Source organism: Akebia trifoliata, chromosome 3, assembly GCF_017979445.1.
Source record: "Akebia trifoliata isolate Shusen 1 chromosome 3, ASM1797944v1, whole genome shotgun sequence".
Lineage (NCBI taxonomy): Eukaryota > Viridiplantae > Streptophyta > Magnoliopsida > Ranunculales > Lardizabalaceae > Akebia > Akebia trifoliata.
Genome location: NC_141377.1, coordinates 2,987 through 30,000, shown reverse-complemented (window position 1 = coordinate 30,000; position 27,014 = coordinate 2,987). Strand labels below are relative to the sequence as shown.

Below are 27,014 nucleotides of genomic sequence, written 5' to 3'. Positions count from 1 at the left end.
TGGTTTGAACGATTCACTCAATCCGTAAAAAACCAAGGATATATCCAAGCTCAAAGTGATCACACTATGTTCATAAAGTACTCCAATGATGGAAAGATTGCAATTTTGATAGTATATGTGGATGATATTATTCTTACTGGGGATAATGTCACTAAAATGGATCGATTGAAGAAAAGTTTAGTTTTGGAATTTGAAATAAAAAATTTGGGGTCTCTAACATACTTTCTTGGAATGGAAGTTGCTCATTCAAAAAGGGGTATTGTTGTCTCACAAAGAAAATCCATTCTTGATCTCCTTAAAGAAACGGGAATGAGTGGATGTAGACCTGCCGATACTCCAATCGATCCTAATCAGAAACTAGGAGATAACAAGGATGGAAACCCTGAATACAACTCGGTACCATAAGTGGTGGGAAAACTGATTTATTTATCTCACACCCGACCAAATATTGCATTTGCAGTCAGCATAGTAAGTTAGTTTATGCACTCATCCCTATGAAGTACATCTTGAGGTAGTATACCGTATCCTAAGACATTTGAAAAGTACTCTAGGAAAGGGACTGTTCTTCAAGAAGAGTGAGCAGAAGTCTATTGAAGCATACACAGATGCGGATTGGGCAGGTTTAGTTACAGACAGAAGATCCACATCAGGTTACTGCACCTATATATGGGAAAATTTAGTCACTTGGAGAAGTAAGAGAAAAAAACTGTAAGTAAAACAAGCACACCTCTGAAATGGAAGAGCTACAGGGGCCAAAGGGGATAAATAACAAAACAACTTCCCCATGAAACAATGTATCTACATTGAGAAACTCTCCCTACAAAGTGAAGAAAACATGTGGACTCTAAAAAAATTTGTTGATCCTCTAGCGCATTTACTAAGACAAATGTAACCAAATCATCGGTTAAGAACCAAAAGAGAAATGGGACAAGAAGATAAACTGTGGTCATAGATCAATATGCCAATTTCTTCATTTCCTATGTATCAAGCTAGGTGGTACAACTAGGTAATCTAGGTTGAATCTTTGGTCCTTACACTAATATTAAGTTAGAGACTTGATAAAGTTATCACCTACATAATGTTTGCTAAATTTACATAGAAAAATGCTCATTTAAAGATCTCAACTGCAAACATCATAATCTTGCACATGGAACAAGAATATTTACCTGGGTATGGCAAAGACATGGTTGGGTATATCGTGGACACGTCATTTACAATTAAAAACAATGAAATGTCCTATAAAGGTACAACATATAGCTCGAAGTACCATAGTAACACGGAGTCACACATGCAAGCAAGGGACAGATAAAATGGACCTTCACACCAAACAAGGAAAAGAAAATGTTGTATGGGCCACATGTGTATAAATCACCATTAAAAAAACATGTACAATAAACACAAGTCATTGAACCACTGCTCCACCACTCACGTGGTTCCCAACACCATTATCACAAAAATTTGAGGCCCTCGAAGGCCTCTTGGCATTGGTCCGTCCAGGACCACACTCGTTCCTTCTCCAACAAATCTGTGAGAGGTGCAACACGCTTAGAATACCCTTGAATGAAGCGCTGATAATAGTTCACAAGACCAAGGAATGACCTTATTTCTGAGATGGTTTAGGGGATCTTCCACTTATCAATGGCACGCACCTTCTCCATATCCATCGGTGGGATTGAACACCGCGCTCAAAACTACTGGTTAGCTTCGATTCCCCATTATAGAGGTTTGGTTTTGAGTGTCTCTTCTCTCTATTTTCAAGAGAAAACACGCCTGACCTGACATTTGAAAGCTCTCTTTTATCCCCCTAATCCCGCTTATAAAGAAAAACATAGGCCTTCCTTTCATTACATTCTTCATACTTATACATTGCTTTGATTGAAACTTCAACTATAAATTTGAAAATGAAGAGAGAAAACTTCAATTTTTTCCTGCTCTCGAGTGGTTCTAGCACCATTATCACAACAATCATACCTATACATATTTTGATTGAAATTTTGGCCATAAATTTAGAGGGAAAAAAAATAAATTCAATCTTTTCTAGCACTTAGGTGGTTCCCAACACCATTAATATAAGAATCATACCTATACGTTGTTTTGATTGAAACCTCGGCAATAAAATTTGAAAAGAAAGTGAAAAATTCAATTTTTTGTAGCAATCAAGCCCTAGAAAACACAAAGTTCCAAAATGTGGTGAATTACATAAAACCTTAATCAAGACAAGATTTCAAATAAAAACTTGCGAGATCAATGGACTAGTAAGGCCAAAAAGGCTGCGTTTAAGGACGCCCAGCCACCCAGCATATTGACAAAGGCGGCCACAAACTATTGAAATTCTAATTTTTTTAACTTAAGTTTTTCCCTAATTAGAGCACCCTACCTCTTTATCTCTTCTCCTCACTCTCCCGTCTCCAAATTTGAACCCGGTGGTGGAGGGTTTTCTGGCCAACAAAACTCCGACCAACTATGACAAAAAACACTGGTAATAGTTCACTTTCCAGTAACCATCTCATTCTCTCCCTCGTCCTTTTCATGTATTTCCCTATTTCATTTTCTCTATTATCTGAGGCATTTCAACAAATACTAAACCTCTATCAAAGAAAATGAATAAATTACTTCTAAAATTTATCAACAACTGATTTGTAAACAAGTAGAAAAAGTTAAATTTCTTTCAAATCACATAAAAGAAAATGAAAAATCCTGTTTTACATATATATATTCAAGAAATAATTAACTTCGATCAACAAAGAAAATTAAGAAAATTTACATGGTGGTTGTTGATGTAAGACATCTACAATCCTAATTAAAGTTTTACTAATATTTCTATTTTTATTTCTAGTAGGATTTCTATTTCATAGTTAAGTTAGGAGTTTAATTCCTTATTAGTTTCTCATTTGTTTTAAATTCATTTTTATTATTTAGACCATAATTAAAAGTACTTATAAGTCTCCAATTTGAGTCCTAATAGGATTAGAAAGTTAGTATTATGTAATAGATAGATTAGGAATACTAATTTGTAGTATTTTAGTAGGATTACAAGTTGTTATGATGAAATTATCTATATAAGGAGCTTAAAATCCAAAAATTGATAATAATCAATTTAATTATCTTTTCTCTTTTAATTACCTTTTAGTTTTATGCTTTATTTTTTTCAAGCTATTACTTGTTTATCAATTGAATCTATTGATTCAATTTAATTTAAAGTGTTCCATTGAAAATAACCTATCAAATCTATTGATTCACACGCTTCCACTACGGCAAGTGGTATCAGAGCTCTTGTTACGATCCACATTCATGGTTGTTGAAGGAGAAATCATCACTAAAATTGAATAGGAAGCCCAATTCGAGAAGTTTGAAGAAGCTGAACATCTAAGTTGTGTTATAAGCATGTTCCAATTTCAAAATGCACTAAAGAAAAAGAAAAATCCAGTTACTGAGGATGAGGTGGATGAGGATAACCACACATCTGAATGACCTCCTCAAAAGTCCAAACCCACAAGCACAGTCACTAAGTGAAAATACTCTTAATTCGACGGCCCAAAACCGTCGAATTTTTCACAATTAGACAGCCTCACACGTCGAAATTGTTCATCGAAATGGGCCTTATCGAAAAAAAATTTGACGGGTGTAAGCCATAGAAAATATTTTCGTCGGTCTTAAAAAGTGTCGAAAAAATAAATTCGACAGTTTTGAACTGTCAAAAAAAATAAATTTGACGGCTTTAAACCGTCGAAAAAAAAATTCGACGGCTTTGGATCGTCGAATAACATTGAATCATAAATTCGACGGCTTAGAACTGTCAAATTACTGCAAAGCTTAATCAGAGGCTATTTCTTTATAATCTGCTTCGCTTTTCTGTTTTTTGGGTCCACTGTCTACATCATGAACCAACCTCGGCCGATCTACCTCGTTTATTACACCTATTTTCACCCACGTTCGAGAAGAATTTTAGAATAGAAATCTCAAGTCTCATAATGAGAGCTTGGAAAGTATTTATAACCCATAATAGGGGAATGGACATAAATACCCTTACACAGAACGAAAAAAAAAAAAAATACATATAAACCAAACAAGAACTAATAATCTATCCTAATATTTCCAATACTCCCCCTCAAACTAGGACAAATATATCAACTAAGCCCAGCTTGACAAGATGAGAGTTTGTGACAGAAGGTCCAACAGACTTTGTAAGCATATCGGCTAGTTGATCTGAAGAAGAGACAAAGATTATCTTAAGTGTACGAGATCTAACTTTCTCCCTAAGAAAGTGAACATCAACCTCGATGTGCTTAGTTCTTTCGTGAAGGACTGAATCAGATGCAAGTATTATAGCAGACTTGTTGTCACAGAACAAAGAGGAGGAACCAACAGTAGGAAATCCCAACTCTGTTAGCAAGGATCTAAGCCAAAGAATCTCACATGTGCCAAGGGCCATAGTACGATACTCAGCTTCAGTAGAGGAACGAGAAACCACACTCTGTTTTTTACTTTTCCACGAGATAAGATAACCGCTATAGAAAATACAGAAACCAGATGTAGATCTCCTATCTGTAAGAGAACCCGCATAATCAGTATCAGTGAAACATGACAGATGTAGCTGAGCAGTAGATGAATAAAATAAGCCTAAGCCAGGACGAGACTTCAAGTAGCAAAGAATACGATACACGGCATCAAGATAAGAGGTGCGCGGAGCATGCATAAACTGACTGACTACACTAACTGCGAATGTCAAATCCGGTTTAGTGTTAGTCAGATAAACCGAACGGCCTACGAGTCTCTAGTAAGATGAAGGATCAGATAAAAGTTCCCCAGATTCAGCATGAAGACGGTGATTCTAATCCATTGGGGACGAGGCAGGACGACAACCAAGCATACCAGTATCCTGAAGAAGATCCAATGTGTATTTTCGTTGAGATAACGAAATACCACAACGTGAACGGGCTATCTCTAAACCCAAAAAGTACTTGAGGGAACCTAAGTCCTTAACCTCAAAAGCACTACCCAACTGCCTCTTAACCCTGTCAATCTACTGTGCATCATCTCCAGTTACTATAATATCATCCACATAAACCAAGACAATGGTATTGCGACCATCTACTCCTCGTCGAATAAAACAAGTATGGTCAGAGTGGCATCTGGAAAATCCCATAGATAAAATGACCTCAGAGACTCGCGGAGGTTGCTTTAGACCATACAGAGATTTAAGAAGACGACATACTTTCCTAGAATACTCCCCCTGAAGACGAAATCCAGGAGGGGGGGTCCATATAAATGACCTTCGTCAGATCACCATTGAGAAAGGCATTCTTCACATCAAGCTGGTAAAGTGACCAAGAATGACAGGCCGCTAAAGAGATAATTAAACGGACAGTAGATAGTTTGGCTACAGGAGCAAATGTGGCTCCAAAGTCCTTTCCCGGAGTCTGCGTAAATTTCTTAGCGACGAGTCGAGCCTTATAGCGATCAACCGTACCATCTGCAAGATACTTGACTATGAAAACCCATTTACAACCAACAGTCCGCTCTCCAGAAGGAAGAGAAATAAGATTCCATGTGTGATTCTTCTGCAATGCATCCATTTCAGCAGTCATGGCTCTAGTCCACATAGGATCACGTAGAGCCTCAGAAATAGACCGAGGAATCCGAATAGAGTCTGTGGTGGCAAGGTAGGCTCGATAGGAAGGAAAAAACCCTGATAAGAAACAAACTGGACAATAGAGTGATTAGTAACACACCCTCGCTTACCTTTGCGAAGTGCAATAGGTAAGTGAGAGTCAGAAATAGAGGGAATAGGCGGAAATGTAGAAGGGGATATACCTGAGTCCAGGGAGGAGGTTGGCAAAGTTTGAGAGGGGGGGCGACGAGAGTAAACTTGTAGCAACGGTGGCGAAAATAAAGATGGAGATGGTAGCACTATTGGAGAAAAATCTTGCAAAGGAGAATAGAGCAAAAAAGATGAAGTACGAAAATATGGAACATTTTTAAAAAATGTGACATCCAGGGAATGAATAGTACGACAAGAGAAAAGATCATAGCACCGATACCCCTTTGACATAGAAGAGTAACCCAAGAAGACACAACAGGTAGCTTTGTCGTCTAGTTTGGTGCGATGAGGAGTTCTATCCTGAACAAAACTCTAGGTGTAATAGGAAAGAGAGTGCGATCAGGGAAAAGAATATGAAGAGGCACCTGTCCCCCTAAAGCACGGCTCGAAACACGATTCAGGAAGAAAGCAGCAGTAAGAACTGCCATATTCCAATAGGACTTGGGAACGTGCATCCCTCGCAGAAGGCAACGGATGATGTTCATGAGGTGGCGATTTTTACGTTCTGCCACCCTGTTTTGCTCAGGAGTGTAGGGGCAGGTTAACTGATGAAGCATATCACGCTCATGAAGATAGGAGAGAATCCCATCATAAATATATTCCCCACCATTATCCGTTCTAAGAGATTTAACGGTAATGTTGTATTGAGTTTGAATCATTTTAAGGAAATTAACAAAAATAGGTAATACCTCAGAGCGAGAACGTATTAAATAAATCCAAGTACAACGAGAATAGTTATCAATAACTGTAACATAATATCTATGACCATTAAAAGCAGTAACAGGGGAAGGCCCCCACACATCAGAATGAACCAAATCAAAAATAATATTAACTCTATGCATGCGAGGAATATAAGAGGTACGTGTGTGTTTAGAAAGTTCACACACAGAGCACTGAAATTTGTGTCTATTACAAGATTGTTTTAACGTAGGAAATAATGAACATAAGTGCTGAAAATTAGCATGTCCTAAGCGAGCATGCCATAAGTCTAAAATTTGAAAAGAAAATTATGGTTTCCAGTGAGTGGGAGCACGAAATGGGGGCAGCAGTAGGTGGAGCTTCAAACAGGTACAGCCCATCCCTCTCATCTCTTGCTAAAAATCCTCCTCGAAGTTAGGTCCTGAAAGAAACAATGAGTAGGAAAAAATGTTACAGAACAATTAAGTGATTTTGTAAGACTACTCACAGACATAAGGTTAAGAGAGAAATGTGGAACATAGATAACAGAATCAAGAGGAAAACCAAGGGACAGATATATAGTACCCTTACTGTGAACAGGGGTAAGAGACCCATCAGCAAGGCGAACCTCCTTATGAGTAGTAGGAAAAATAGAAGAAATAAAATGATTGGACTCATCAGTCATGTGATCAGAGGCACCAGAATCAATAACCCAGGTCAGAGGAGCAGAGCTAGACTGAGTAACATGAAAAGCAGAAGAGGTACCTGGAGGAGTGGTAACAGATGCGACTGTAGAGGATGAGGGAGTTTGAGCCTGGAGCTGATCCCATACAATAGTTGTAATTTGTGTCTGAAGATGTTGTAAATCAATAGTACCAAGGGAAGCATGATCAACATAGGTAGATTCAACAGCAGCAGCACGGGGCTGTCCCCCAAAAGATTTCAACAGGTGGGGATAGAGCTGAAAGCAGCGAGCCTTCTCATGGCCAATCTTCCCACAATGACTGCATGTAAGACCACTTCCTTTACCACGCCCACGGCTCCCACGGCCTCGATTCCCGGATCCTTGAATACTGGAATTAGAAAAGCTTGAATTAGCTGCAAGAGCTATCTGATTTGTATTTGAAGCAGAGATAGTGACAGAAAACGGGGTCTAAGAGGGAATGACACGGTGATAACGCTCATCGCTATCAATAGTGGCAAATGTCTCAAATAATAAAGGTAGATGAGTGGTATTAAGGATTTGCGTCCGCAATGCCTCAAACTCAGGACGTAAACCCATGAGGAACTGGTATGTCTGATGTCGAGCAATCCTTTTGACCACATACCCGGCTGCCTCTGCAGATAACTCAACCTTAGACTCATAGTGCGAGAGCTCCTCCCAACGGGACTGAAGGAATCCAAAATAATCTGTAACACTCTGGTTTCCTTGGGTAGCTTGAGCGATATCCCGTCATTCCGAGCATGTGCATATGTTTGAGTGAGAGCTGACCACAAAGAGGAGACAGTCTCATGATACATAAACATAGTGTAGATGTGTTGCTCCATAGAATTGAATAGCCACCAAAGAATAGTGCAATTATCAATTTCCCATTGTTCAAATTTGGGATCAGTAGGGGGTGGCTTAGGAATACTACCTAACAGCCAACCAGTTTTCCTCGACTACCCAAATAAAATCGTACAAACCGGGACCAGCTCTGAAAGTTACGACCATCGAGTGGGGCATTAGTGATACGCTGGACAAAGAAATTAGCCCCAAGAGTGGTGGTAGAGTCCTTAGTTTCGTGAGTTGAAGTCATTGTACAATTAGTCCTGAGTTTGGATTGAAGGGAGATCTCCCGTATTAACACTGCCTAAGGCCAAAAAATCCTACTGATTGCTGTCGCCAACACCAGAAATAGTTTCGACTACTGTCGTGAGGTTGAACCAACCAAAGAACCCAAAGTAGTTACTGTCACAGGGCTTTGCACAGCCTGAGAAATGTTGTAGGGCTGATTGTCAATCACCCAATAACCTTCTGCTGTTGTTGTAGAGCAAAGCAGGCTCTGTAGAGATGATCAAAGGGAACACAACAGCAGGCTGCTATTGTAGGTTGCTGTCGCAAGGCACTCTAGAGCAAGTAGAAGGAGTCACAACACAAGGTATATGGATCTGATCACTATAGGTTCTATAGGTCTGATCGTAGGTCATTATAGGGTATATAGATCTGATTGCAATCACTATAAAGCAAGTATATTGAATCGCAAATTATTGTAGAGCACCTAAAGCTGATCGCAGATGGGAGACAGACCTGTAGACCCTTGTAGCTGCTGTCGCAGAGCACTATAGGGCTTGTAGGTCTGATCGCAGATGAGATTCAAACCTACTACTGTTATCGCAAGGTATAATATGAGTCTAAAAGTTGATGCAGGTGGGATACAAGCCTGTAGAAACCTTCTCTTGCTGTCGCAGAACACTTTATAGCTCGGAGGTCTGATTGCAGATGAGATTTATCTCTATTACCGCTGTCGCAAGGTATAATACAAGCCAAAAGTTAGATCGCAAGTTAGAATCTGATCTATAGTTGGCTTGCTGAAGTTGTAGAAGAGAGTGTGAAGACTGATCGCAAGATATCTTTGGGACTAATTTCCAAGAGAAACCCTAACGTAGGGTATATAAATAAATAAAAAATAAAAAAATTTATATATTAATCACAGCGCAAATCTCTATTGCAGCATGTGAAGGACTAATAAAGTCTCTATCGCAACATGCGATTAAGAAGACAAGATTCAAAGAAGGAATTTTAGGCTCTGATACCAAGAAGAATTTTAGAATAGAAATCTCAAGTCTCATAATGAGAGCTTGGAAAGTATTTATAACCCATAATAGGGGAATGGACATAAATGCCTTTACACAAAAAGAATAATAGAAATAAATACATACAAACCAAACAATAACTAATAATCTATCCTAATATTTCCAATACTTCGCACCTTCAAGCCTCGTTCCATAAGTTCATGGAACATTCTAGACTAATTGGCACTTTTGATGAATTTTCGCTTGATTTCCAACACAAGATCCTTGAGCGTTTTGGGCTTGGTGAGGAAACTTACGTCTCTGAAGCGTTGCATTATGTCCCTCCACGCACGTCCATGGCTGCAGCAAGGGAAGAGGCTGAGCAGGTCATATTCGGTGCTTTGTTCCTTAATACCTCTATTAATCCCGAAGACATTGGGATTCTTGTAGTGAATTGGAGTTTATTTAATCCAACCCCATCTCTTTTAGCCATGATAGTTGATAACTACAATTTGAATGATAATATAAGGAGTTTTAATTTGGGAGGGATGGGATGTAGTGCTGGAGTGATCGCTATTGATCTTGCCAAGGATTTGCTTTGTGTTCATGGAAGCACATATACAGTAGTTGTGAGTACTCAAAATTGGTATTTTGGGAATAAGAAATCGATGCTCATTACTAATTGCCTATTCCGTGTTGGTGGCACTATAGTTCTTTCCAATAATTCTATTGGAAGATAGTGAGCTAAGTATAATTGGATAGAATATAATTCCCACAAGAAACAATCAATCGAAACAAAAGTCTTGAGAAATTGAACGGATATAGGAACCATATTGTTTGACATCATTATGTTTGCTAATGACCTCCACATATTTTGCAACTAGATATACAGAGTAAAACCCAACTCCAAGTTGCATAAAAGGAAAATTACCTAAAATCATTTTCCATCTCTTCAGAAGAAGAAAAAAAATTAGGAACATTCCAGAATTACGAAAGATACCTGAGGTTCCAGATTTTGCTATGGTTCCTAAGTTCTTGATCAGTTCTTCCTTTGTTATTCCTATACCTTGGTCATGAACGGATAAAATTTTCTTCTCCTTGTCTAGTTTAATTTACGTATCATCATAAATCAATTAATCAAATTTAAGTAATTGAGAAGGCTTTTGAATAAATGCAATTGTTAAAAACTGATAAATATCATTTATATCATCAAGCAAGTTTCAAATTTAACACTTCTAACTTTTACAAAAGCGATTACTAACCTGGATCTCAAGCTTTGTATTGTCACCTTCCCCAAGAATCTTCTTATCCGTGAAGGCCAGGAACCTAATCTTATCCGGTGCCTGAAAATGAAGAGGACATAAATACATTAAAAATAAATAAACAATACCACCGCTGACCAAAACAAAAAAAAACACAATTCCACCAGTACAAGAAAAATGGAAAAAAACAAGTTTATAAAATCAGATTAACTTACATCAGAAGCTTTAGAGATTATCTTTGTTGCTGTAAAGAGAGTTGATAAGAATATCCATAAGCCGAGAAACCTCAGCTAGGAACTCAAACTTCTCTGCATTACTGCGAAGAAAGCTTGAGTGATGCCAGCTATAAATGGGGTGGCTCACCTGGTGTGTAGGTTGCAACAGGCCTCTCATACTTGTCTTATTCATTCTTAGTTAAAATCACATCTAAAATCATCTAAAATTCTTAACTAAAATATCAAACAGAAGCCAAAACAATTAACATACCTTATCTCTGTTTCTACCCCCAAATACCATCTCTCAATGCAAATATCATTCTGCTTATTCTGTCTCGAGAACAAAATTCTCAAATCTTACATGCAAATGTAAGACCTTCCTTTGTCAGTTGATGCACATCCTCAACTGGAGGTTGGACCTTTGCAACCTTGTCAATGGCCTTATTTTCTTCAGGTGTACCAATTTCCAGGAATGCCCCTACTACCTTCCCATTTTCAATCCAATATGATCCGAACTTGGGCTTTGGTGATGCTGGATCACTGTCTCCAAACAGTATTGTGTCCCTCACATTGTCCCCGTAAAACTGCCATGACAGATCGAACGAACGAGAATAAAAGTATGGAAGGTAATCATACTCATCAATCGTCTTCCCTTCTTCACTGGCCTTGATAGCCTGTATGAATGAGAAATGTTTGTTTGAGCAAGTTATCATGACCTCTAGACCCAAAAATATGTTTGGAATTATATTTGGAATGATCATTTATATGGTGGTGGTGCAAGATCCGCTTCTTATTAACCATCATGATATGGTAACATTACCAAGGAGGATGGTCAATAAATGGGTTCATTTAAAGGACACAGAATCAAAGAAAATCAAACCTTCACAACTTGGTCAGAGGGAAGGTTGCTACATCACCCACAGCATACACATTAGAAATGCTAGTTTTGAAGAACGCATCAATCTGCAATCAAACGGTTCACATCGTAGATTTAGTGAAAACCATCAAAGTATCTTTATTGCATACATACAGACAGAATTAAAGATCAAAGCAGTCATAGTAGAAGAAATAGATGAAGGAATATAACAATGTTGTCAAGTAAGATTATGCAACTTTGCTTTCAAGCACTCTTGACTACATTTTTGACAAACAAACAAAATGATATCTTCATAAAATGAGTGTATAACAGATGTGAGGATAATTATTCAATTTGAAGGTTTAGAGAGAGGCTACAAATGCTTTTAACAGCTTGGATTTGGAGGTAAATAGAACAAGTGAGAGGGGATTACTATGAATAAGGAGAACATTAAAAATTGAACAGTAAAATTTAAGGTCTTAAGCAAGAAATTCCTATATTATAAATTAAAAGTTAAAACTAGAGGAAATGGAAGTTCAAACTACCTTAATTCCACCTTTATCCTCTTCAATCTGGCCCTTGAATAATGTTGTAAATGGTCTACCACCAACACCAACGACAACAATGTCAGCATCCAATACTCTCCCATCCTTTAGTTTCATTGCCTTTACTTGAAACGTAGCAACACTTATTTATGAAAGACACTATAAACAAAATTGAACGTTAATATAAATTGCTTGGATGCTGAGAAACTAACCTCTCCATTTGCATTGGAATCAAACCCTACAGCTACAGTTCCCTTAATAATTTTGATTCCTTTAGTAGCATAGTATCCTTCATAGAATGCAGTTATTCCAGGAGTGAAAAGCCGAGGCACTACAAGAAAGCGATCTATGTCAAACATACATTATCTATTACAAATCATGTAAGATATAACCTAGCAAACCAGGACATACTTGTATTGAATCGGTTGTCACGAAACCATTGCAAGTTTACTCAAGGAAGAGAGATTCCACTACTAAGCCAAAGCTAACTCAAGCGTCCGAACCAGCTCTCAGAAATGAGGTAAATACTAATATGCCTGTCATCAGCTTGTCTTCTGAAGTTTTTGAAAAAAATGATCTTGACTTACCCATTGTAGTTAGAAAAGGTACCCGAAATTGTACAAAATATCCATTGTCTCATTTTGTGTCATTCGAAAAAGTGTCACCATCACACAAAAGCTTTCTCACCCATCTAAACTCCACAACCATACCACAAACACTATCCGAGGCCCTAAGCAAAACAGAATGGAGACATGCTATGAAAGTGGAAATGGATGCACTTGCGAAGAACAAAACCTGGGAGTTGGTGGAGCTGCCCAAAGGAAAGATTTGCACCCCATACGTTTCAACAGAAGGGCAACTTGCAAATGTTCTAACGAAAGGATTACCTGGAACCACATTTCAAAAGGTCATTGGCAAGCTGGGAATGGAAAGCATATATTCATTCACCAGCTTGAGGGGGAGTGCTGAAAAATCTCCAAGGCTTATTTTAGGAAAATAGGACATTCTTGATTATTCTTGATTTCTCTTAACTTTCTAGAATATTTTTGTAATAGGATAGTTGATCTATAAATACCCTATTAGAGCATTTGTAATGGGTATCCAAGAATTCTCAATAAATTCAATTTTCTACAAAAACCATTACTAATCAAGATAGATCTATCAAATTTGATAAAACAACAAGATTTACCATAGAGAATGACTGCTAACAAGATTAAAGACCCACGATTTCTCCAAGATCCATCCATGGTATTAGGGTTTGTACTCTCTCTCTCGCTCTCTTTCTCTCTTAGAGGTGGGAAATGGAATGATAGATCTCTCTCTTTGAACAATTTTTTTAACTTAGGAAAAATATAAACCCTAAAAAGATAAAACCCTCACTTGAGTTTGATTCGAAGATTAAGAGGAGAAGGCGAAGGCGGTGATTGAATCCATAAAGTGCAGAAAAAATATGATTAGGGAGGAATTTCAAAGAAAGTCCTATGTTGAGGAAAAACGTACCTAGAGTGGCGATCTTTGAGGAAAACCCTCAACCTCGCTCGATCGTGCGTATTAGGTCAAAAAAAAAACTTCAAAAACCCTATGTTTGACGAAGTAAAACAACTGTTCAAATTTGTCTTCCACGACGACAACAAAGTTGAACGAAAATAGAGTCATCTTTTATGGGACGACTGATGAAGGTTGTCGTTGCAAAACCACTGCTTTGGTAAGTCATTAATACCGCTATTTAGATGTCGCCATTTGCCTCTTATGACGTAATGAACCATTCAATTCCACCAAATCACACATTTTGATACAAAACCCATATGTATATCTTCTATACTTTCCGCTCAAAACACCAAGTACTACCAAAATTTTTAGGTGTGGAGCTTTTGATAATCTCCATAACTTCACACACTATGCTTTGCCTATGTATGGGATTGTAAAGCATTTTCTAAGTTGAATATCCTAATTAGAATGCATAAAACAGAACACTTAGTAGAACTATAGTCCATCAATGTAAAAAAATTCATACAAGTCAGAACAAAAGAATGAAAAGTAACCCAAGGACTCATAGTACGTTCGGAACCGTAAGACCATTAAAATGTACATCCACTTTCTTCACATAGCTCAGAATGAATACCACCTCTATCTATAAATGTCTCTAAAACTACAGTTTGTATACCACATTAATTGACAAAGGGAGAGTGGGAGAGGTGTGTGAAAGAGTGGGCGGGAGAATGGAATTTCCCCAAGGGTAAAAAATTCCATCATTTGCCCAGCCCATTTTCACATGAACATGCCTCAACCGAAACACGCCCTAATGATAGAGCATGCAAAGAAAACCAAAATACTGCAAAGAGTATTCAATGAGAAAGATCTTACATTGCATGGTAAGGCAAAAGGAGTAAAGTGGACCCATGGTTTACTGTTTCAGACAAGACTTACCAAATGTAGCGAAGATGAAGATTAAGTTCATAATCGATACGACCATACATGAAAAGTCATTTTTCCCAATAATAAATAATTATATAAAAAAATCAATGATAAAAAAATGAGAAAGAAGAGGATTGGATACATACCAATTTTTAATTTGCTCGATTGATCGAAAGGCATTTTTTGCACTCTATCCGTTGAAGGAATCCCTTTGAAGCTTTATTGATTCTAATTTCAATCGAAAAGTTTGTACCTTTCTTGCATGGTCCTTCCTTGGTACCTTCCTAATGGTGTAGGGAGCTTCTTTGATGGCTCCAAAAGGAGTTTGTTTCAGCTTCTTTGTTCTCCACAAAGAATTCAAATTTGCAACAAGGACTAAACCAGATTCTACTCTTCAAATATTCAAGAAAATATAGGAAACAAATTAGACACAATTTCCCTAAATTCTAGTTTTTAAGCACTTTAACAATATTTTTGCCTATGTATGGGATTGTAAAACATTTTCTAAGTTGAATGTCCTAATTAGAATAAATAAAACAGAACACTTAGTAGTACTATAGTTCATCAATGTAAAAAAATCATACAAGTCAGAATAAAAGAATGTAAAGTAACCCAGGGACTCATAATACCTTCGGAACTGTATGACCATTAAATTCTACATCCATTTTCTTCATTAATACCACCTCTATCTATGAATGTCTCTAAAACTCCACTTTGTATACCACATTAATTGACAAAGGAGAGTGGGAGAGGTGTGTGAAAGGAGTGGGCAGGAGAATGGAATAAATTTTAATTTCAAATTCTTGATATTCGTGCACAATGAATCTATAAAGAAGTGGTACTTCTTAATAATAGATCTAATATATATAAATATAATCGGGGTGGGGTATATCAAACACATCCCCACCCCGAAATTGAATCGGTTTTTCATTTCTACTACTATACCTCTCCGAAATCATTTAAAAGTGGGAAAAATCGACCCTATAGGAGCGGGTCGGGGGGGGGGGGGGCGGGGCAAAATTGCCATCCCTAGTAGATGCATACATTACAATGGTGAGGCCAAACTACTCTATTTCTGAAATTTCATGTTAAAAACAATGAACCCATCAACTTCAAAAAATAAAAATGAAAAATAAAGTGTGAATAATATCAAATAAAATACATAATGAACATTAATAATTTCTATTAATTAACAAATTAACTTTGCAACCATATTTCCTGGACATGTAAAGATAAATAGCATAACCAATCAAGTAAAAAAAATTATATTGGAAATAAGTTATATAAAATTCATAACCAAAGCAACTACAAGTATATAACAACAACCGGAAAAATAGCATTTGTCATTTATGCAATGAATATCAAGATAAATTCGCATTAAAAGTAAATCTTACCACCTTTGCAACCTCACCACTTCCAAATCTTTCATTACTCACCACCACCACACCATTTTTTAGAAGTGTCGATAACATGATATTTCATAAAACAAAGCAAACCATGTGATTAAGATTTGATTTATTGAAAAGGATTTTGCACTACTTATAGGCTTTCGGACACCAATACAAACTATGTATAGTCAAGAATGATATTAATAAACTAGTTCATGTCTATATAATATAGATCCTACTATGAAACAACCAATGCAAGTACAAAAATCTCTTGAGATCTATTTTCCTAGATTCGTATTTAGAAACTAGTGAGCTAATGACTTGAAATTTTCCAAGGTTTAAATTTTGAATTTGTATTTGTACGCAACTATATGTAAAAAAAAATTGTCCAAATTAAGAGTAAATTAATAAGCTAGTTTTTGAAAATTTTGACTTTATGCATTCTTAAATAATTAAAAAATAATTTCTACAAAAACTAACATTCGCAAACAAAACGAAACTTCTTTCAATCACTCATTTTCACATAATATCTCCCCTCGTCAATAAAATCCATACAAATGATTTGCAATACTTAAAAAACCCTATGAGTTGGATCATACCTTCACCCTAATAAATATTAGACAAAAGCAAAAGAGACAATGAAGCCAATAGTGAATGTTTTAGAGTCAATGAATAAATGAGACAGCCACTTTTACTAGTCATTTGTTAGAAGAACATTCAACGTTGGTTATCATTAGGTGAAATGGTGAACTGAACTATTTTAGATTAGGTTCAGATATTAGGCCAATATGCAAGTTAGATCACTATGAAAACTAAATGCAACCCAGTGAAAGATCAAATTTAACCCCAATGTCCAAGGGAGATGCACATTTTTTTCCTTTTTCGAGTGTCTTTTGTTTTTTTCTTTTTTTGATGCCACAAGGTGTTCACAACCTTTTTGAAAATGGGATTAATCCTTGTGGATACGCCATGCCACCACAAACAGGAGTATCGAGTTAAATCGCGGGTGTCACGACCCTAGGGAGTAAACCCAGGCCGCTCAACCACTGCTCTACCACTCGGGTGGTTCTTATTTATTTTATAAAGTAAACTCGGGGTGGGGAAACTCAATGTCACAACTCTGGGGAGCAAACCCAGGCCGCTCAACCACTGCTCTACCACTCGAGTGATTCTTTTTTATTTTATTACGAGTGGGGAGACTCAATGTCACGACTCTGGGGAGTAAACCCAGGTCGCTCAACCACTGCTCCACCACTTGAGTGATTCTTTTTTATTTTATTACGGGTGGGGAGACTCAATGTCACGACTCTGGGGAGCAAACCCAGATCGCTCAACCACTGCTCTACCACTCGAGTGATTCTTTTTTATTTTATTACGAGTGGGGAGACTCGATGTCACGACTCTAGGGAGCAAACCCAGATCGCTCAACCACTGCTCCACCACTCGAGTGATTCTTTTTTAATTTATTACGGGTGGGGAGACTCAATGTCACGACTCTAGGGAGCAAACCCAGGCCGCTCAACCACTGCTCCACCACTCGAGTGATTCTTTTTTAATTTATTACGGGTGGGGAGAATCAATGTCACGACTCTAGGGAGCAACCCAGGCCGCTCAACCACTGCTCCACCACTCAAGTGATTCTTTTTTATTTTATTACGGGTGGGGAGACTCAATGTCACGACTCTGGGGAGAAAACCCAGGCCGCTCAACCACTACTCCACCACTCGAGTGATTCTTTTTTAATTTATTACGGGTGGGGAGACTCAATGTCACGACTCTAGGAGCAAACCCAGGCCGCCTCAACCACTACACCACTCGAGTGATTCTTTTTTAATTTATTACGGGTGGGGAGACTCAATGTCACGACTCTGGGGAGTAAACCCAGGTTGCTCAACCACTGCTCCACCACTCGAGTGATTTTATTTTATTTATTACGGGTGGGGAGACTCAATGTCACGACTCTGGGGAGCAAACACAAGCCGCCGCTCAACCACTACTCCACCACTCGAGTGATTTTTTTAATTTTTATTACGAGTGGGGAGACTCAATATCACGACTCTAGGGAGCAAACACAGGTCGCTCAACCACTGCTCCACCACTCGGGTGATTTGTTTTTATTTTAATGTGGGTAGGGAGACTCAATGTCACGACTCTAGGGAGCAAACCTAGGTCGCTCAACCACTACTCCACCACTTAGTGATTCCTTTTTATTTTATTATGGGTGAGGAAACTCAATCTCATGACACTGGGGAGCAAACCTAGGTCACTCAACTACTGCTCTACCACTCGTGATTCTTTTTCTTATCCCCTTTTTTATGACTTTGCATTAAAATGTCGAAGGATATGCTTGTTTAGCCCTTATGCTTTCACACTTTTGAACTTTAGGGTATCATCATTTTTCAACCCAGACTTTATTATTAGGCAGTCTTTTCCAATAGCACATACCAATGATGGCTTCCGCACTCATATATCATTTTTTTTATTTTCTTTTTGGGCTTTTCATTTTCTCATCTTTTTTTTATGATTTTGCATTGAGTTGTTTGGGGGATAAGTTTTTCACAGTTTTGAACTTGAGCTATCAACATTTTTAACTTGATCTCAACCCGTAACGAAATAATTGAGAAAGTTCAGTACAAGGATACATATGGGGTCACATAGTGATCAAAACTGCAACATGGCCACAATCTAATCCTTACTAACAATGGACAAGGGGGGCACTCTGATCATCAAAGACTAACCAATTGAATCACCCTCTAAGTTGAAGAGTAGTAAAGACACTACCAATTGAGATTCAAAGATATCTAACCCACACTATAGGCTCAACTGCTCTAAATTCTCATAACATAATTATGATGAAGGTATGATCAATACATATAGGGTTCCTAAAATGCAAGTCACATAAGAAGACTTCAAATTATTTTTATGCATCTATAATTAATCATAAATACTTTTTAAAAATTGTAATAATTATCTTCTAGTTTTCTATTTTTCCATGTTATAAATTACTATTTATTAATCAAATGATAATGAATAATATCTTATTTATCGAAGTGGGACTAGTGTGTGTTGTACATTTTGCATTATACAATTCTATTTGTCTTGCAACATGTAGTCTTCTAAGAAAACTGTGAAAATAAAAATAAATTTCTTGTCAACATGCAAAAATTGCTATCCGTGGAAAACTACTTGCCACAAATGAATAGAATATGTATTCACGAATAAATTCCTACATCAAAATAAGACAAAACTAATTATAATTTTTAAAAAATATTCAGTCGTGTTCTAATTTTTCATCTATTTATTAAGAAAAAATTTAAAACTACGAAAAAATAATTTCTTGTTTGCCTACTAAAAACATTTTATATGAAAACTAATTATCATAAACAAGCAAACATTATTTTCACTACAAATGAAATCCAACATCCAAACATTATTTTCACTACAAATGAAATCAAACATCTATGCATGCATGCATACAATTTATTATAAATATGTTAGAAAATTAATTAATTCTTATTTTCTAATTACGTTTAATGAAATAAATGTTGGATGGTCAATTAGAATCAAGATAATAGATTGAGCTACACAAGATAACAATGAAGATATGGATCAATAGAAAGACAATATATAAAAAATTAGAAATGAACACCTTCAAGAATATACAAGAGTAGCTCTAATAGGTGATAAATTAAGAAAAAGTCGATAAAGATGGTTATGCATAACATTAAGTGAAAGCTGATTATAAATCCAATTCGAACGAATATATAACTTGAAGGTTCTAAATGAGCATCAAGAAGAGCAAAATGAATGAGGATTGAGGTAGTGGAAGTAGATATGAACACACTATCAAAACAAGAAATTGATTTGGATATTAAAGAATCAAGGAATAAAGGCAAATACAAAATCTTCATATTAAATGAAGAAGTAAGGTAAAGGTGACAAAATTATTTTTAGAAATTATTAAATGAGGATAACACTAAAAACCTAGAATTAATAAATCATACATCAAGAAAGAAAACCAATACAATTTCCTAGATTCATCGAAAGAAAGACAATTAAGAACCAAATTATACCTAAGATCTCTAATTAAATTGAGACTACAAGTGAATCAGTTGAGAAATATTATCAAGATATGAATCTTACACCCTCTGTACTTCCTGAGGAAATAACTTAGTTACTGCGCAATCATCATCCAATATTTGCATGCGTTCCATGTTCCTAAAAGTGAGTCCACTATCATCATCACCCATCTCTTCTGCATTTGCAATGATTGTTTCAAAAGCTTCAATTAAAACAAGATTTTTAGTGCTATAAATCAACTATATGAACTACTGTTGGGAGGTAACACAGAAATATATAACAAGATCTGTAGTATGGTAAATAATTGACCTGCATAGCTAAAAATATATCGGAGAGACAACAAAAAGGCATCAGTCACAAGCCATTTTTTTTGTTACTCTCACTACAGGCCAACCAAGGAACGGGTGTAAGGACCTCAATTTATGGACCAAAAGCTAGAGGGATTTTATCTCAAAATTCCCCTTCCTTTTATATAGGCACTTACTAAAACCTAGGTTCTTTTAATCTAGACTTCCCTCCCTTCAATTGGATTTTAAATATCAAATGATTTAAGATTAACAAGAAAAAGTTGTTACCATTCATTATTATTAGGTCCATTGGTTGAACATAATGAAACCATGATTGTTGAGACACATGTCAAGAGTACAGGAAGTTGCGCATCAATTAGATGAAATCCCTTTCTTATTGTTGATACGAACTGCATTTCTCTAAATCCAACTCTAGAGAAAACTGTTGGATTGAACTGCAAAAAATAGTTAGTTAAAAATTAAATGTTATCATAAAAACACATAGCATTGCAATAAATAAATAAATAATCCAAAAGAAAAATAAGTACATGACAACAGCCTATTTGTAATGTTGTGAGAATATGGAGGAAGCCTAGTTTAAATACCTAGAATGTATATGAGATAGGCATCACTTACAAAAAGGGTCCTTACAATAGATGGCATGTTGTCACCATGGGTAGTGACTTGGAACACTTCATAATCACTCTTGGTTGACTATAAACTTTGAATTTCAGAGTTAAATATAAAAATGGCTATTTCTATGGATCTATGTATTTTTTAGAACTTGTTAGTCCTCATATTTACATGAGTATTTCTATCATTTTTAAGGTCATTCGTATATCATAAGAAGTGGGGTTTTGCTTTTTCAAAATTTTAAATGTCATTTCTTTGATTTTAAAGTAAATGGAAAACTCGTGGAGATTGCTTAACAGCATTTACAGATTGTAGATGTGTTATATTAACACTCTGTACATGTATACAATTTTTCGACTACCTAACTAACTAAATATAAATATCCAACAACCATCTAACAGTGATCATACCTTAAGTTGAAAAATGTTTGATTTCCATTATATCCAACCTCCGATCCATGAATTATTGGGGTATTATATGGCTGGATTCTAATATGATTCAAACAGACAAGCTCTCAAAGGTTCTTAGTTCATAGTTTTTCCCCCTAATAAGTAAGATTCTTATTATCTACAATAGATAAAGACATTTTTTTCTGAATATAACAAGTATAAAAATTCGAAAATTTTTAGAATATAAAAAATCAAATACAAACCCAAAATGCCCCTGGTGCATATGATAGACCCAAAACAAAACAAAACAAAAAACCAAACCCCTAAAAGAAAGAACGAAGGCATATCCATCAAAAAACAGAATTCTACAATATTTACAGATCTGAACCATTTACAGGACCTTAATTTCAAGGAAATTAATCATACATACCTGCTCTTGAACAATGTTATGGAGACTTCGGTAGACATTCCTTTGGCATCTCCACAAACAAATAGAAAATCGTTCCAAACATCTGAAGATTGATTGCCTCACAAAAATGGGAGCCCAATCGCAATCGTGGTTCTCTTCCTAAGGTACGGTATTTTGGAGAAATATGGATTGCAAAACCACATTAGGATCAAAAACCCTAATCACAGAGAGAGAGAGAGAGAGAGAGAGAGGATGGGAGCCCGATTGCAATCGCGGTTCTCTTCCAAAGGCACAGTATTCTGGAGAACGATGGATTGCAAAAGCCAAATTAGGAGAAAACAACCACATTACAGAGAGAGAGAGAGAGAGAGAGAGAGAGAGAGAGAGGAGAGAGAGAGAGAGAGAGAGAGAAGCCTTACGTAGTGTTGGAAAGCTGGAGCGTCCTAGGGTTGGTGTTTAAATAGAAGGTTTGGTTGTTTAGGCGGAAAATCGAACCGTTGTGAGAGCCAGCCACGATTTTGTCCAGCTGGAAACCATTCAATTTGCATTCTCACTCGCACTTGATAAATCATTTTACTTCCTTTTAAAATTATTTACTAATACCTACATATTATATTTAAATAATTATATTTTATTTAAAAAATAAAGTAGATTAAGAAATGCCCAATATATTTCAATTTAGATAAAAAATATCAAAATTACTATAAATATTCACATTTTTATTTAAATTGACTTAATTCTATGAGATTATCATTAAAATAATAAGAATGCCCAATTATATTTCAATTTAGATAAAAAATATTAAAATTACTATAAATATTCACATTTTTATTTAAATTGACTTAATTCTTATGAGATTATCATTAAAATGATTTAAATGCCCCCCCCCCTCCTCCCCCCTCTCTTATATCGGTTGAGACAAAAGTTAATTATTACTACAACATGAAAAAAACTCTCAATCACAATGTCAAGCAAATGGCCCTTAGTTAGATATCTTATATCTTGCTAAGTGTGGAGAGATTAGTCACGCAAAATGATGAAAACACGTATTAAATGAGTGAGGGAGCCCACTGGGAAACAGGAAGTTACTGAGCTCAACACCCCAAACTGAGCACATTACAGAAGGAAGGAAGTTAGTGGTTTGTAGCCCTGCCATGAACAGTTACTTTTACGTAGACTGTACATTTGCTATAAGTCGAGATCACCCAAAATAGAGTATGGTAAGACCTTAGGTTGACAAGTGTAAGATGACAAACTATGATCGACTTGATGGAATCCAACAAGATCAGTCGGACCTCAACTCGGATTCAGAATCAATAACCAACCAAGTTAGGACATGCCCTTCGAACACTTTCCTTGTACTCCTCTAATATACTAGTGACACTAGGTTCTTTCTTGCAATGTTGTTCACATCAATTATTTCACTTTGAATTTTTATTTTAAATATTACTTATGGTTTTTTTCCTACTCCAATGTACTTTTACCTATTTAAGTCAATTATTTACTTTACCATACATCTTGTTATATGTTCTCTACAAAAAAAAAACATCTCTTCATCTAAAGGTATGTATTGCAATTGAACTCTTTCTATTTTTGGTGTTCTATCTTTGTTTTAATTTTCCCTAGAACCCAATTTCATTTGCTAACTACTAATGCTATACCTATCAAAGAAAAAAATAAAATTTGTTTCTCTTTAACTGGGTCTTCCCAACTGTTAATTTTAAAGTGAATTTTCTAGAAATCTTATTTTATTTTCTTAGTTTACTTTGAGGGATGTAATGAGGGTATTTATGTAATTTTGTATGGGCCCCACTTCACGTGTTGGTCACACTTGTCACTTTCTCATGTAGATTGGCATGTGCATGGTGCAGTAAGAAGCAAGATTCAATGTTTCTATGACAGAGGCAGAGTATAATGTTGTATCTCTTACCGCACAAGAACGTGTGGCAAATTCTTTTTCCATGTTGAACCCTATTGAAACTTCTTGAACAAGCATTCTCACATGCTATAAACTTCCTCCACAACCTATATATGCATTTAGGGAATTCCATTCACCACCAAGTCCTTGAAATAGCCTTTGAGAAGAGATAGTGAGTAAGAAACCATCAACACTCCTTTAATTTAAGACTCTATTCATTAGCTCACTATTATGAACGAGCGGAATGCTCATTCCAATAAGACACTACATATTCAAATCGTATCTGAAAGGACATGTGATTTAATCATGTAAATAAGTCGCATTATAAATTTTCTTTCTTTTTTTTGCTAAAATTTTATTATATTGAATCAAGTAAACGCATATATCTTAGCGATTCTTCCTCTTTCTAACTCCACGATCCAAAATAAGGCGTTGAGCATGCTATATTTTCCAGCCCCAGTCCTCCCTACTATTCCTACCTTCTCACTTGGAGAAATTACAAAGGACAAACCATGGAGAATCGGAGGAAGTTCAGGCATGTACTGGAGGACATCCTCAAACTTGATTGATCCTGATGAAGGCCATCCAGGTGGGGCCGGTTGCTCTTAGTAACTACTGGAGAAATTGCAAGAAGCATTTAAATAAATAATTTATATATTCTAAAGTTTTTTTGTAATTTAAAATATTAACTAAATTAATTTGTACATAACATAATAAAAAGAGTTATGTTGGAGTGTCCTCATTTCTAACTTGTCTTATATAATGACAAGTGGCATTTAAAAAAATATATATATAATTTACAATTATATCTCCTAAAATATATTTAAAAATTCACATATATGAAATTAAAAGTAAATATAAAGTTGGGGGGAGGGGGGTCAACCTGTGCCCACACCTAACTTGACCTCGAGCATTAAATGCTCAACCCAACGGATCGATCGGGTTGGTTGGCTCACTCATTAATACTAAATAAAATGTCTTAAATAATGACAAGTGGCATTAAAAAAAAATGTAATTTACAATTGTTTTTTCCTAAAAATGTATTAAAAATTTCACATATATGAAATTAAAAGTAAATATAAAATAAAAAGTGGATGATGATTACTAAAGTTGGAAATGTGAATGTGTATTGTAATGAGAAAGAAACAAATCTATCTAAAAATAGTTTAAATTATAACCATATTAAGTTCAGGTAAATCGAGCAGCCTGATATCTATGCTCGAATCCACCTCGAATTTGTTTCGCCAAAATTTTCCCAAACCTGAGCCTTAACCTTAGCTGATTGTGCACAAACCTGACTGAAGGTTGGGATAAAGACTTACGAGAACCTTCCCAGTTATGTATGAAGTTAAGATAGAATTTCCAAGCCAATATAAACAACCAAATCAAATATATGTAGCAATTTATCACACATACTCGGTAAACCACGATATCAAGATTTACATGAAAAACACTACTAATAAAAGAGTGAAAAATTGTGAGGCAACTCAGAGAATAATCCATTATTTCAACATTTTATGAATGAAAGAAACGAATTTATGATCGTGCTTGGTACACAATATTATGAGAGATTCTTATGCCACACCAATTGTTGCTAATGCCACTCCAATTCATCCGTAAATTACCAAAGAATTAAAACACATCATGGAGTGGCGTTAGCAAAAGTTGGTGTGGCAATAGAAGCTCTCTTTTTTAAAGTGCTAAATCAATTTTTTTTTGCTCGATAACGTGAAAATCTTTTTTTTCCTTATGTCCCTTTCCAAATTTTTTTATAGTTTAGATAAACCTCTTTTTCAGCATCAATGTCCTTTAGACTACATTTTGCAAGCCCAAAGATAGTTGTAATCCTATATCCTAATGATTCATAGGCCATACATATGTCACTGGTGCTAAGTTGTTGGAAAACATGTTTGGGAATTAAAATGAATAATGTACCGGACCGATAAGCGATTAATGTCTGTAGGTTGTGAGTTCGATACCCAGTATAAGCATTAATTCCTCAGGTGCCACCCGCGAGGGTGCGCCCTTACTTACCTGGTGTGTGTGATGTGCGGGTTTTGGGGTTTTATTCATCAATATTTTTTTTTAATTTTATGAGGCAATTGGCCTCTTAAAGCACTATATCTTGCTCCAATCCCCTGGGTACATGCAATACCCCACAAATCACACACACTAGGTAAATAGGGATAATTTCTGTGGGTGGCCAATGAGGGTACTTGAACTGAAGACCTCTCCCTTTTTGGAGGGCTGCCTTGGCCACTACGCCCAACATTCATTGGTTAATAATTTTAGTTTTTATTAAACTCAAAGAGTTATTTACAAAAAAGGCTATATGCCAATTTTTATAAAAAATAAACAAAAAAAAATTAATTGACTCACTTGGATTGGTTTAGGGTTGGAAACAGATTGATTCGATACCAGATCAGTACCACTCCAATACTGATTCGAATTTGTTTAAACATGTACCAATCCGATAATGATTAATGAATATGTTAACAAAATCCAAAAATCCGATCCGTTTCATTTCAGCTTTAATCTGAAACCAATCGTCTGATATGAACACATGCCTTATTTTCAAAATATCAATGTTTAAAAAATTTAAAAAATCCACTTTTCAACTTCAAATATAGAGAGGTAAACCAAAAAGACTAAAACATTTTATCTATATGTATTTATATGAAATTGTATCGGATTTAAGATTTCAATTCGAATCTTTTTGAAAATTCGATTCGATTTGATATTGGATTAGTACCACTCCAATACTGATTCAAATTTTTTTAACATGTACCTAATCTGATTAATGAATATGTTAACAAAATCCAAAAATCCAATCCGTTTCATTTCATTTTTAATCTGAAACCAATCAATCTAATTAGAACATATGCCTTATTTTCAAATTATCAATGTTCAAAAAATTTTAAAAAATCCACTTTTCAACTTCAAATATAGAGAGGTAAACCAAAAAAACTAAAAAATTTTATCTATATGTATTTATATGAAATTGTATCGGATTTAAGATTTCAATTCAAATCTAATCGAAAATTCAAATTTTTCATGTTTTTTTGGATTGGATCGGTTCAGACATCGGGTATATTTCAGATCATTGCCATTGAGTATATGCTAGGTTTTAAATTTGTGATAATATAGGGGTTTTGTTAATGACTAATGATAAAATGACTCGAAAAAACATTAACGGTCGTTACTTGGTTGATGTGGCAAGTGCACAGAACCATAAACTTTTTTCTTGTGTATCTCTAAGAAAAAATCTATGGTTCTATGTACTTGCCACGTCAACTGAGTACAATTTTTCGAGTCAAATTAATGGTCATATCTCATCACCCGT

The 27,014-nt window shown here is 35.8% G+C and overlaps 1 protein-coding gene across 15 annotated transcripts in view; it reads right to left on the bottom strand.

Moving 5' to 3' along the window:
• Nucleotides 1-22,094, bottom strand: part of LOC147405277 (uncharacterized) — a 26,349-nt gene extending 4,255 nt beyond the window's left edge. Inside the window, exons 1-8 of one of the 15 annotated variants that reach the window (XR_015175840.1) lie at nt 21,775-22,094; nt 20,611-20,777; nt 12,365-20,210; nt 12,153-12,207; nt 11,632-11,714; nt 11,023-11,425; nt 10,752-10,930; nt 10,537-10,617 (exon numbers count right to left, since the gene is read on the bottom strand). Coding sequence is in view for 11 of the 15 variants with exons in the window: in XM_086432936.1 (XP_086289062.1) it covers nt 10,537-10,617; nt 11,023-11,052 (111 nt within the window). In the remaining 4 variants the exon portion in view is untranslated. Of the gene's footprint in view, nt 1-10,536; nt 10,618-10,751; nt 11,426-11,631; nt 11,715-12,152; nt 12,278-12,364; nt 20,211-20,610; nt 20,778-21,774 lie in introns of those variants that run through there. The other 14 variants (XR_015175839.1, XR_015175838.1, XR_015175837.1 and 11 more) reach the window with 14 other exon arrangements.
• Between the last annotated feature and the right edge of the window lie 4,920 nt (nt 22,095-27,014).